Consider the following 12,998-nt stretch of genomic DNA (forward strand, 5'->3'; position numbering starts at 1 on the left):
CACATCATGGCTTCCTTAGAATTTACTTTCCAGTCTGGTACGTCTTTTCTAAGAGGAGGTCTGGCATTCTTGCAGTTCTTTTTAAGAGTCATAACTGTTTCTCTCTTCACAGGTGCTGCGGGACCTGCTGAGTTTCTCCAGCCTTCCCTGTGTTGGTTTCAGATTTTACTTTGATTCCAGTCTAAAATTAATGCTCCTTTGAGATTTGGTGTTTTTTTTTGCGATTCTGTCCTGATGACATTTGTTTTACGGCGATATTGAAACGGCAAGGATGAATGTTCTCTGCACAATCAGCAGAACCGCAATCCCCACATCTGCATTGCGATCCCTCCCCAAGCTTTGTCACCAAGAGTGATGGACAGACAGCAGCACCAATGGGAGTAGGGCTCCCTCCCGAATTAGTGAATGGGCGCGTACTCGGGCGCACTCCCTGTTGCTTAGAGCGGAGAGACTGGCGTTGAACAATGAATGGGGAAACCAGCGAGTTCCTTATTCCCGAGGAACATGCAAGACAGCAGCTGAAATGATTCCTGGTTGGACAACTTCCCAGTTCCAGGAAACTTATTTCCTTCGAGGACAGAGCGAGGAAGAGTTAAACCAGACAGGAACGTGGGGTGAGGGAAGGAAGCAGCGATAATTTTGGACAAGTTTGGGCTCCCTTCAAAGTTTGTGTGTAGTTTGCTGTTTTGGGGGGGGGAAGCGGAGCAGACGGACGCTGTGGGAGGTCAATCTTTGGGTCTTCCCCACCCCTCCCCGAAACAAGGGGGAAATCGAGAACGGGGACGTTTCCATTCCGTTTGGTTTGTCCCGGATGAAATGGGAAATACTGGAAGTTTGGATGAACAGACAAATCTAAGCGCTCAAATCATGCCACTGAAGTTACCGATGCCTGAACAATGCGAGCTGGAGGAGAGGTTTGCAGTCGTTTTGGTAAGTGAGATGGGCTTTTTTTTTCGCTGTTTAACTATAAGCCAGTCCCTCAGTCGCCCCCCATTCCTCGTTTGGTGTCGGTCTTTTTTTTTCCCCTCTGATCTGCATCGTTGGATAAGTCTCCGTCCTCTGCTCCACTAAGCCCCCCCCCCCCCCCCCCCCCCCCCGTTACGGTCACCATTTTCTAGCTTTTTAATCCATGGAAACACGAGGGCACAAACAGGGTTGTCACTCTGATATATCTCCAAACAGTGTGTCTGAGGTCACCCAGGCAAGCCGTGTGTGCCTCTGGAGAAAGAGGGAGAGCGACTTGCTCCATAGCTTGCATTTGGAGGCTAAATTCTAAGTTCAAACTGCTGACAGTTCAGTCCCAGCAGATGTTTGAGCGGGGAAACAGAAACTTGGGAGCCTACCTCTATATTATCTGATTTTGTTTCCTCTGCTGGTCACTGCCTCATCCCCTCCCCCAACTGATTTGTGAAAATTGACACACTGATACTCAGCCTGGGGGATTTTTCTGGGTTTTTTTTGGTAAGCTTTGCGCTGCTCAGGCTGACTTGTAAGCCGATCTGGGGGTTCTGGGAAAAAACAAGTTTCAATTTTCTTTTCCACAAGGTGCTCTGAGGGCAGGCTGTGCTGGGTTGCAGTGAACTGGCCTTTCAGATCGGAGATGCCCCCAAGTGGTCAAAAAGGCTGGCACACTATCTCCTACCTTAGCTAATAAGTTGGCCAGGGTGCACCAAACCTGATTCTGCAGGCTTTGAGTAAGATGTCCAGATGAGTTCCGGCAGCTGATAGTATCTCTGTAACCAAATAGTTATGGGAGGGTTTGTACTGCCGGAGAATTGAGTACAATAACAGATGGTGGATGGGTATCATCAGTTCACCAGGCAGGCAGCCTGACCAATTGAATAACCTGTCCTCATTCAGGTTCTGACTAATTGTTTTAGGAATCTTCTGTCAGAAAGCTGCATCATTACACACCACTCTCCTGACAAGTTTTTAACAAAATCTTTGGGATGTGGGCATCATTGGCAAGTCCAGCATTTAGTGCCGACTCCAAATTGTTCTTGAACTGAGTGGCTCACTAGGCCATTCCAGAGGGCAGTTGAGAGTTGACCACATTGCTGTGGTTCTGGACTTGCGTGTAGGCCAGACCAGGTAAGGAGGACAAATTTCCTTCCTTAAGGGATATTAATGACCCAGATGGGTTTTTGACGATGGATAATAGTTGTCATGGTCTTCATCACAGAGTATTCTAGCTTTGAATTTCATATTGATTAATTGAATTTAAAGTTGGTAGGATGTGTCCCCCAGAGCATTTATTCTAGGCCAAGCTCATATCCAAGCCAGTTCACCATCACCCCATGTACTCCATTGATATCCAGTCTGACACCACCTCAAGTTTGATAGTTTTCTCCTTGTTTTCAAATCCCTCCATGGCCTCCCCCTTCTAAATCTCTGTTTGAGAGGCAAGTAGTAGGACTGTGGCAATGCTCCTGGGCCCAGTAAGCACAAGACCCAGCTGGGTGCCCTGGCGACATGTTCAAATCCCACCACAGCAATGAATTTAAAATCCATTCTAATGATGACCATCAAGCCATTGTTGATTGTTGTAAAGACAACTGTCCTTCAGGGAAATCTGCCCTCCTTACCTGGTCTAGCCTACATATGAGTCGAGCAATGTGGTTGACTTTTAACTACCCTCTGCAATGACCTGTGAGTCACTTGGTGGTATCAAACTGCACAAAGTCTTCTCTACCCCTTGGAGTCTCTCTGCTTCCCTGGTTCTAGCACCTTGTCCATCCCTGATGCCTTTTCATCTCCCATCAGTATTTGTGCCTTCAGTTGCCTGGGCCCCAAGCTGAGGAAATCCCTTCCTAAATCAGTTCACACACTGCATACCCTCCTTTTTCTAAGATGTGCCTCTTTGTTGCGTGTTCCAATTTCACTTCCTCTGACTTGGTCTCAGCTTTTGCCTGATGAACATAATGTTAAAGTGTCTTGAGATTTCATTATGTTAAAGGCACCATATCAATGCAAGTCTTGTTTTTTCTCTGTCAAAATCACTGACCCTTACTGCGATACAGCTCCCTGCAGATGGCAGCCCTCTATATCTTATTCTTTGCATGTGAACCTTGACTGTGAATGTGGCAGGGTCTTTCCCACTGGGGCAGACATCTCAATGCAATCTGGCCTACTGTCACATGTCTTCCATACAGTCACACGTCAGCACCGGTCACCACACAGGGAAAACCTTAGTTGATTTCCCTGCTCCGTCCCCACCGGAGTCCAGGGACATCAAGGGATGTTGTTTCAACAGTGCTATAGGACACAACAAATCACAACTCCGGATTGGCACTTCTGAGCACCTTGGCATTGCACCAACTGGGTGTCTTGGGCATCTGTGAGAAAGGTTTGAATGCAATGTTGGGGACCTGCAATTCAATTAAACTCGGACCTTTAAAAGCAACATTGTCTCATATGGGGATACTGTGTTTAACGCAGTACAAGGGAGGAATCAAAGAAATGACACCTACAATGTGGAGTTGTGAAAACTTGATAACCAAAAAACCACGTTATTGTTTCAAAGCCATTTAATACTTTCAGTACTTTGACCAGGTCTGATTTCTTGTATTGAGCAGTAGCCAAGAATGGAATCCAATTCTTAGTTCGTCCCAGCTGGTGTATTGTGTATTCCCAATGATTTTGCTTTTACTGTGTAAATGTTATTGGTGGCTTTGTGCTGAAACAGTGCCTGTCTTTTGTCTCAAATAAGTTTAACAACTTGCATTTGTGTAGTGCCTTTAATATGATCAAACATCCCAAGGCACTTCACATCAGCAATGTCGAACCTAATCTGATACTGAGCCACGTGAGGAGATATCTGGGCAGGTGACCCAAAAGCTTGGCCAAAGAAGTAGGTTTCAGGGAATGTTTTGAAGGAGAATAGAATAATTCTAGAGCTTTGGGTTTTGGTGGATGTTAATGATGGGGTTATAGTCGTAGCCCTGCTTTTCTTTTCCTTTCCTAGCCCAGAGATACCAAGGCTCCTTGAGGGCTGCTGACGCCACGACAGGAGGGCAGAGCAAGGTGAATTTGAAGCTGGGAGTTTGTTGGCCATGCTGTGGCTCAGTAGGTAGCACTCACTACTGAGCTGGAAGTGTTGTGGCTTCTATTCCCACCCTGGAAACCACTACTCAAAATCCAGACTGACACTTCAGTGCAGCAGCGAAGGAGTGCACCAGTGTCAGACGTGCTGACTTCCAGATCAGACATTAAACTGAGCCCCTGCCTGTTCCCTCAGGTTTTATTTTTGCTTGCTTGGCATTGCCATAACTCATTGCCCCTCCCTCACTGTCCCTTGACAAAGTGGTGGTGAAATGTCTTGAACTGCTGCAGTCCTTAGGGTGTAGGTACATTTAACAGAGCTGGTAGGGAGGGAGTTCCAGGATTTTGACCCAGCGACACAAAAGTAATGGGTATATATTTCCCCATAGTGGCTTGGAGGGGAACTTGCAGCTGGTGGTGTTCCTATATATCTGCTGCCCTCAACCTTCTAGTGGTTGTCGGTTTGGTAGGTGCTCTCAAAAGAGGCTCCGTGAGTTACTGCAATGCATCTTGAAGATAGTATACACTGCTCCTATTCAGCCTTGGTGGTAGAGGGAGTGGATGTGGTACCAATCAAGCAGGCTGCTTTTTGGGTGTTGAAACTGCACCATCCAGGCAAGTGGGCAGTATTTCATCATATTCCTGACTTGAGCCTTGTAGCTGGCGGACAAGATTTGGGAAGTCAGGGTGAGTTACTCGCTGCAGATTCTTGTAACCACAATGATGGTAGTGAACAATCCCATAGAATTATTGCTAAGAAGAGCACAGTAGTTCTCCCTAATATTCTAGCCAATACTTATCCTGCTTTATCCGGTCACCCATATTTGACCACTGAAACAGATTATCTGATTATTATTTGCTTTGTTTGTGGGAGCATGCTGTGTACAAATTGACTTCAGTGACCACATTTCAAAAACACTTGTATGTCTTTGAAGCGCTTTGGGAGATTGTGAAAAGCTGTATATAAATGAAATTGTTTTTTATTTTAAGCTATTGGGATACAGTAGCCAAGTTTCAATGAAAGGATACTATACAGTGAAGTAAACCGTGTAATTGATAGTCAGTCACCTCATGGTGAATCTTGCTGAATAGGAGAAGTATGTTGCCAAAGCTTTTTATCTGACACCCATCAGAACCAACATAAGGACAAGTTGCAAACAATCACAACAATTTTAGACTGCAGGGGAAAAGCATGTTGATTGGTTGGCAGGTTAGCTTTGATTGGCCATGGTATTGTCCATTAGAAGGCAATGGGGAACTGTAATCTCAAACTACAAGGTAATTCGCAACAAAACGCAAAGCTTGAATATACTGTTCAGTGAACGGATCCCTGTGTACATTGCTTCGAGCAATTGTAACTGAACCATGTTATGAGCTTGATAGATTTTAAATTGATATAGTGTTTATGCTAATATTTCTCCATAAGACTGCCTGTATTAGAATGTGTGGTATTTTGAAGATGTGTGTAAAAGGATATGCAATTTTGCACAGAGAGGACAAGATGTTGAACATCTAGAAGACTTCATGAGAACAGTTGCTTGGAGACTGATTGATTTGAGAATGCCTCTTGAATGTTGAAAGAATGTTCAAATTTCCAAGTCTTTGCTCCACCCTTTCTGTGTTGGATACCGAAATGATCCACATACACTTTTTAACTTTCTCTTCAATGACAGTAGGAAATCTGTATGATCTCCCAGAGTTAATCTGAATAGTCAAGTGTAATTTCATTCATTCTTTGCACTAAATTCACCCATTTCTGTACAACTTTCCCTTGGACAGAGGCAAGAGGAAATGGACTATAAAGGCTTCCATTTAGTTTGAGAATTTGGGGAGTGTTTCAAACCGCTGAAGCTGGTCAGCGTAATCTTCCTGAAAAGGAATGTGAACGCTTGGTACAATTGGTAGTTTGGTGATTTTGAATTGTATTTGGATTTCCTGGCTGAATGTTCACGTGGTATGCTTGGCTAGGATGTTGCCATAATCGCAGAAAGTAGTTTTGACTGCCTACATGGGTATTTTCTCCTAAAAGATGAAGTGCTTTCCGATCTTTTCCGACTGTGACCCCATTTTGAGGTGTGAAAATTGTCGTGGCCCCTCCATGAGGACTTAGCGAGCAGAGGCCTGTTTGAGACTTGGCTGCTCTAAGGAGCTCAATGGCAGTCATTGCTGCCTCAGAGTTTGGGATGTTCAAATTTCAGTTTGTGCGGATACAAGCACCAATAATGCAACTTTTGAGCTTTGTATTCTCCTGAGTGATAAAAATGTGTGTGTTTTATGATTTTAAAGGAAGTGAATAGAGTAGGTAGAGTGAAACTACGTCCTCTGGGATAAGGCCAGACAAGGGGCAGATCCTTAAAATTGGAGTCAGGCCTTTCACAGGTGATGTCAGAAAGCAAACAAAGGGAATGGGACAGGTATTCTTGTGGTGTGTCCCTACCTCTGACCCAGGAAGCCTGGGTTATAGCTGCACGTGCCCCAGAGATGTGTGGTAACATCTGAGTGGATTAACTAAAATGTGTCGAGTATAGGAATGTGGAACTATCTTTCTCTGCTCTCTGCATTTTTTAAAAAAAAAACTGGGCTCAATTAAAACTTTCAAAAATCAAAATTTAGATTTCTCTATAGGAAAGGGTAATGTAAAACCATTATAGTCCCAGAGGGCTGTTCTCTCAAGCATGTGTGAGACAGAAAGACACACACACAACTGGTGGTGTCTGAGTTTCACCACAAGGTGAGGAGGCAGGAATTTCACTGTAACCTCAGCTCATATGGGAATTGAACCCACATCGGTGTCACTCTACAGTGCAGACCAGCCATCCAGCTAACCAAGCCACAGGTATGAATGGTTGAATGACTACTACTTTTCCTATGTTTGTATTCTTGGGCACTATTACAGACTTGTTTGCTGCATAAAAATAGATTTGACTTTTTTTTTCTGGTGTGAGATCGTGAGGTCAAGGCACAGAGCAGCGAAACAGACAATGGACAAAGGAAGAGTATGAACAAAATACTATGGAAATTTGAAATGAAGGAGAATGCTGGAGAAACACAGCAGGCTTGGCAGCATCTTTGGAGAGAGAAAGACAGTTAATGTTTTGAGTCTAATATGACTCTGCTGTTCCAAAGGACACTTTTTTTTTTCTAAAAGTGTGTCCCCCTCCCTGATGTAGCAAATTTAACCATTTCTGGATCGTCCATCTCCAATGCAAACACATCTTCCACTCAGTGGATATCAAAATAATCTGAATTAACAATGTGCTGTACTCATAAAAGAATCTGATGGAATTTTACAACATTTAAGTTCTGAAGAATAGTTATAGTGGACTCTAAATGTTAACTGTGTTTTTCTCTCTCCACAGAAGGTTCTAGGTTCAGGTCCTGGGGCCAAACTCTTGGCTGAGGATTTTGTTCAAATTTTTATGCTTCCTGATTTTTCTCTCTCCAGTGAAGTCCGCTCAATGAAGTCTGTCTATATTAGTTGGAGCAAGTCGGCATTTTAGTTAAGTCTTTAGATGAGCAGTTGAAATGCCACAGCATACAAAGCTATGGGACTACAGTAGATAGGGAGAGTGTTGACTGGTGTGGACATGATAAGCCAAAGGGCATCTTTCTATGCTGTAAAATTTTTGACTCCATGCACTTTTTGGAGAGGGCACAGATTTGAAGAGATTCACAAGAAACCGATGCAAGTTGAGAAAAAAACTTTCTCACCAAGTGAGTAGTTTGGATCTGGAATGCATTGCCTGGAAACAGCAGGTAAAATTGAGACATTCAAGAGGGGCAATGGATGATTATTTGGCTAGAAATAGGGTATGGGGAATAAGCAAGAGATTGTCACGAGGTAATGATGCTCATCTGAAGAGCTTGCACAAAGAAGATGGGCCAAATCTCTTGCACTGTAACACTTGTGTGATTCTGTGATTTTTGGATCAGGCTTTGAATCAAGGCACCATCTGTGCTTTCAGTGCTAGAAAAGATCCTGTGGCGTGGTTTCAAAGAAGAGTGGAGGTAATAGTGGTCAAGAAATTATCTGGTTGCAATGTCAAGGCTCTTTGTGGAATCTTGCTATGCGCATATTGAGTATGGTGTTTCTAACATTGTAACAGTAATGGCTGTCACAAACTGCCCACTGACATCATTCTGTTTGCCACCTGACAGCAGTGGCCAAAACATCAACAGCTGAATTATAGTGCTGACTGTATAAAAATCTTTTCAGCCTAGGCCTTTGAAAAAGCTAAGTGAATCCTGCACTTTGACATGGATTGTGTTGTCATGTGAAGACAATGGCTTATCAATTAAGTAATGGGATTTTCATCAGTGACTTCCTGTCATCAGACGCAGAGTGAAACTGTGCATGCAGCCTTATATTCTGTCACCAGCTTAACCACATTGCTAGACTGGAATAGGCCACTTGTGGCACTCTTACTACTTGGCTGAGTCATTCTTGATGAACATAGGCATGCGGAATTGATTTTGATGCTAAAAGCTCTCTTCTCTAGCAAGACAAACAAAACCTGGATGAAGTAATGGAACTTAATGAATTTCGTACAAAAAAAATGCCCCATTCTGGAAGAGAATTAATCTTGTGCTGTTTGAAAAGCCTTGAAAGATTATGAAAGGGTTAGATAGGGTCACCTTAGAGAAGATGTTTTCATGTGTTAGGGAGACCAGAACTAAGCACTGAATATCAGTTAGTCACTTAGAATTCCTCACTGCTATAAAGTTTAGGCAAATAGCATTGATGCATTTAAAGGAAAGTTAGATAATTAGCTGCAGGAGAAAGATATAGAAGGTTATGCTCATAATATCATTGGGAGAATCAGATCGGGTGGGGTAAGGGGAAACGTACAGTCAGTTCTGTTAAAATGTGCATTTCTTCAACATGAATTGGCTATAATGCGATTGAAGAATTTAGACCATTACTCGTGGAACACAAACTTTCCTTACCTGTATTGGCTATAATGTGATTCTGGTCCCATTGGTTTAAATGATGCTGCTATTACACAATATTCTCATAGCACAGGATCGCATGGGAACAGGGATATTGCATTATATCAGAACAGATTGTAGTATAAAAGGGCTCAGCTTGATATTCTAATGAGAAACAGTATACATCATCACAGGAAGTGATACAGAGACTTGCTACCTCTTGGGATGGGGGAGGTGGTTGGGGAGGAAAAGAGGGGAATAAGCACTGGCACGATTCAGTTGGGCTGAATGGCCTGTTTCTTTACACTGTATCTGAGTCTATGAAAGTATTTATATCTCTGATCTATACCCTCCAAATCTGTGTAACCCCCAAACATCCTGAGTTCTCCATATTCACTTAACCTGTTGCCTCAGTTTACATAGAAACGTAGAAGATAGGAGCAGGCGTAGGCCATTCAGCCCTTCAAACCTGCTCTGCCATTCAGTATGATGATGGCTGAACATCCAAGTCAATCCACTGTTCCCACTTTCTCCCCATACCCTTTGTTCCTTTTACCCCTAAGAACTCTCTCTTTCTAAAGCCTTCTCAAACATTCAATATTTTGCTTTCTGTGGGAATGAATACCAAACTCTCTGGATGAAGACATTTCTCTTTATCTCCCCTAAATGGCCTACTATGCATCCTTAGACTCTGACCCCCTGGTTCTGGACTCCCCAGTCATCAGGAACATCCTTCCTGCGTCTACCCTATCTAGTCTTGTTAGAATTTTATAGATTTCTAGGAGATCTGCAGCCCGATCCAGTCTCTTTTCATGCATCAATCCTGCCATTCCAGGAATCAGTCTGGTTAAGCCTTCACTGCACTCCCTCCATAGGCAGAATATCCTTCTTCAGATAAGGAACCAAAACTACACATGATACTCCAGGTGTGGTCTCACTAAGGCAGTGTACAACTGCAGCAAGAATCCCTCCTCCTAATTTCCATTCCTCTCACTATGAAAGCCATGTACCATTTGCTGCCTTCACCACTTGCTGCACCTGCAATGTTTACTTTCAGTGACTGGTGTACAAGGACATCCTGTCTCATTGCACCTTCCCCTTTCCCAATCTACTGCTACCTCATTCCAGTTGTCGTCATCCCACCATTAGCGGCTGTGCCTTCACTAGCCGAGGCTCCCAGCTCTGGGATTCTCCCTTCTGTCTTTCCCCTTGTTTCAAGATGCTCCTGAAAGCCTACTTCTTTGACCAAGCTTGTAGTTACCAGCCCTAACATCTCTTCCTTATGTGGTTCAGGGTCCAATTCTGTCTGATGTTTATTAATATCAAGGCATTTCACAAGAATTCATCCTCTTATTAAGCCTGCATTCATCGCATTTGTAGTTTTTGCATGCTGCAGAGGGACCATTCAGCCCCTTAAAGCCACTATGACATTCAAATACATTACTGCTGATTGAACTTCATTTCTACATATCTGTCATTGCTCCAACTCCCTTGATGCTCTTTGCCATCCATCAATCTTACTCTTTAATATCGCCACTTGATTTCCTGTATCCAGTATTGGGGAAGATGATCATAATTTTCAGTATCCTTTGTGTGAAAGTGATTCCTCATTCCACTTCTAAATGAGTTTAAGAATATGTTCCTCACTTCCTTCCCCAACACCTGATTCCTCTCCCATATTTTTTTTTCTCTCTACTCTGTTGAATCCTGTTAAGCACCTCAGTCAGAATACCCCCACAATCTTGAACTCTGTGTATTGTACAAAATCCTCCTGATATCTGAACGCTGGCACACTCCTGCAACAACTGCAGGCTATAATTTATTAACCCCTTCCTGACCGTTTCACTGACAGTGATGGATTCTGCTTGCTCTGTAAATGGTTGCGATTATGAAACAACTTCAACAGTTGGGAGATTGACAAAAGTAATTGCAGAGTCTTGACTAACAAGGGAGTCACTCTACCTCTGCCTTTAAAGTATTAAATGACCCAATGTATGCAGCGCTCTGGGAAAGGGAATTCCACAGCCTAAGAACCCTCAGAGGGAAAACAAATCTCTGAAATTGGAAATCCCTTATTTTTAACTGACCACCAGTTATTGCATCAAACATTCTTTCAGTATCCACCTTGTTAAGTTCCCTCAGAATCTAGTATGTTTTAATAAGATGTCCTGTCATTCTTGTAAACTCCAACAGATACAGACCCAAATGGTTCCGCCTTTCCTTGTACGATAACTCCCCCATCTTGGGAATAATTCCCATGAACCCTCTTAGGACACCACTCCATTTAAAGCAAGTCTTTTTTAAATAAGGCAACTAAAACTGAATCCAGAACTCTCGATGTATACTGGCTGTTTTGTAATGAGCTGATTCTCGTGAGTAAAAGGGGAAATTTCCACAAGTGCAACTTTGGTAAAGCACAGATTGTCCCCACCATGAGGTGATGCTCACTTTCTTTTTAAATAGCAATCTGGGCAGCAGCCCAATGTCAGAAGTCATATGACACCAGGTTATAGTCCAGCAGGTTTATTTGAAATCGCAAGCTTTCGGAGTGCTGCTCCTTCATCAGATGAAGTCAAAGAAATCTGGTGTTGTGACTTTTAACTTTGCCCATCCCCCAGGCACTTCCCCATCATGGGTAGCAGGAGACAAAGTGGGTGTCTTTTCTTGACAATCCAGTCCTGATGTTCCCTCTTACTACAACATACAACAATATTACTTTCTCCCTTATATTTTCTACTCAACCTGTTCAGAGATATTATGACGCACCTCTGGCACAAGTTGGGGGTAGGAGCTGTGTTGAAGGCTGGCTTCCTGGGTCAGAGGTAGGGACACTATCACTCCATCGGAAAAGCCCCCTCGTTATAATGGAAATGGGTACCAGTCGTGAGCACCCTTAAAATTTTTTTAAGGGTGCGTTCTCTTTCGGAAAATCAGTTTTCAAATCTAGAGTTGAATTTAAGGTTCACCAGATGGTAGGATTTGAACCCATGTCACAGAACATTAGCCTGGGCCACTGGATTATTAGTTTAGCGGCATGACCACTTTCTCTCGTTTTGATAAAGGCACACATACCTCTAAGGCTCTGCTACAGTCAGAGTTCAGTGCAGATTGAATATTGAACATGGGGCAATCCTCGTTGAAAGATTCCCTCGCGCGCGCACACCGTATCTCACCAAGTTTTCAGAACTTCCAGAGTATGCGCATTAGGGATCCCTGCCTGTCGTCGCTTTGCAAACGTGTTGAAAATTGCTTATCTTCAAATCGATGCACATTGTGCGTGGCCTAGGAAAATTGCTCTTTTAGTTTTTTAAAAAAAACCGAGTATCCTGGATCTGAGTTAATCCACAGACTTCTGAGCTCACACCAAGTTTAATTTTCTGTTTTACCAATGACGTAACTGAGCCGGTTTCCCCTTTATTTTGCAGGGAAGTTTAATGTACTTTTTTAAATGTGTTAACGAGATGATTCATCGTCCTGTTTTGTGTGGGAAGATCACACTTGGCGGAAAGCTGACGCAGATAAATTATTTTATGAGCCGTTGCACAGTTTGAAGTCTCGAGCCCAATGGCGGGTAAAATAACGGCGGGAAAACTTTTAACTGGCAAGCAGTGAAATCGGTCAATTTTATCATCTGACTTGTTGTGGGGCCTTACTGTAATCTGACCAAATCCACCGGCCTCCGCCTTGGTTGGTCATCAGTTGAAATTTGCCAGATGCTTTATTTTAGTAGCAGTAGCATTGTTTCTCATCATTCATCGACGTTTCCTAGCCTGTGCTTAACGTATGTTGTATTTGTTTTGATGGAACAAAGTGTTCCAAGGCTTAATGTGGCGATGCTCCTGAAAGTACTGTTTTGTTGGGGTGCAGTTCACCTGCCGACACTCCAGTCCAAGGGGCGTTTTCACGAAGGGATTTAAGATAATGACAGATAGGGATTCTATGATTCTAGTTAACAACCTACAGTTCAGAAAGAGGTCATTCGGCCTAACGAGTTTGCCTCGAATCTCCAAAGAGCATCCTACCCAGAC

The 12,998-nt window shown here is 43.3% G+C and overlaps 1 protein-coding gene across 1 annotated transcript in view; it reads left to right on the plus strand.

Moving 5' to 3' along the window:
- The first annotated feature begins 485 nt into the window (after positions 1-485).
- Positions 486-12,998, plus strand: part of LOC132805861 (formin-like protein 3) — a 159,986-nt gene continuing 147,473 nt past the window's right edge. The window contains exon 1 of the mRNA XM_060821179.1: positions 486-930. Within this exon, the coding sequence (XP_060677162.1) occupies positions 817-930 (114 nt within the window). The 5' untranslated portion in view covers positions 486-816. The remainder of the gene's footprint in view (positions 931-12,998) is intronic.

This window comes from Hemiscyllium ocellatum, chromosome X, assembly GCF_020745735.1.
Source record: "Hemiscyllium ocellatum isolate sHemOce1 chromosome X, sHemOce1.pat.X.cur, whole genome shotgun sequence".
NCBI classification, from domain to species: domain Eukaryota; kingdom Metazoa; phylum Chordata; class Chondrichthyes; order Orectolobiformes; family Hemiscylliidae; genus Hemiscyllium; species Hemiscyllium ocellatum.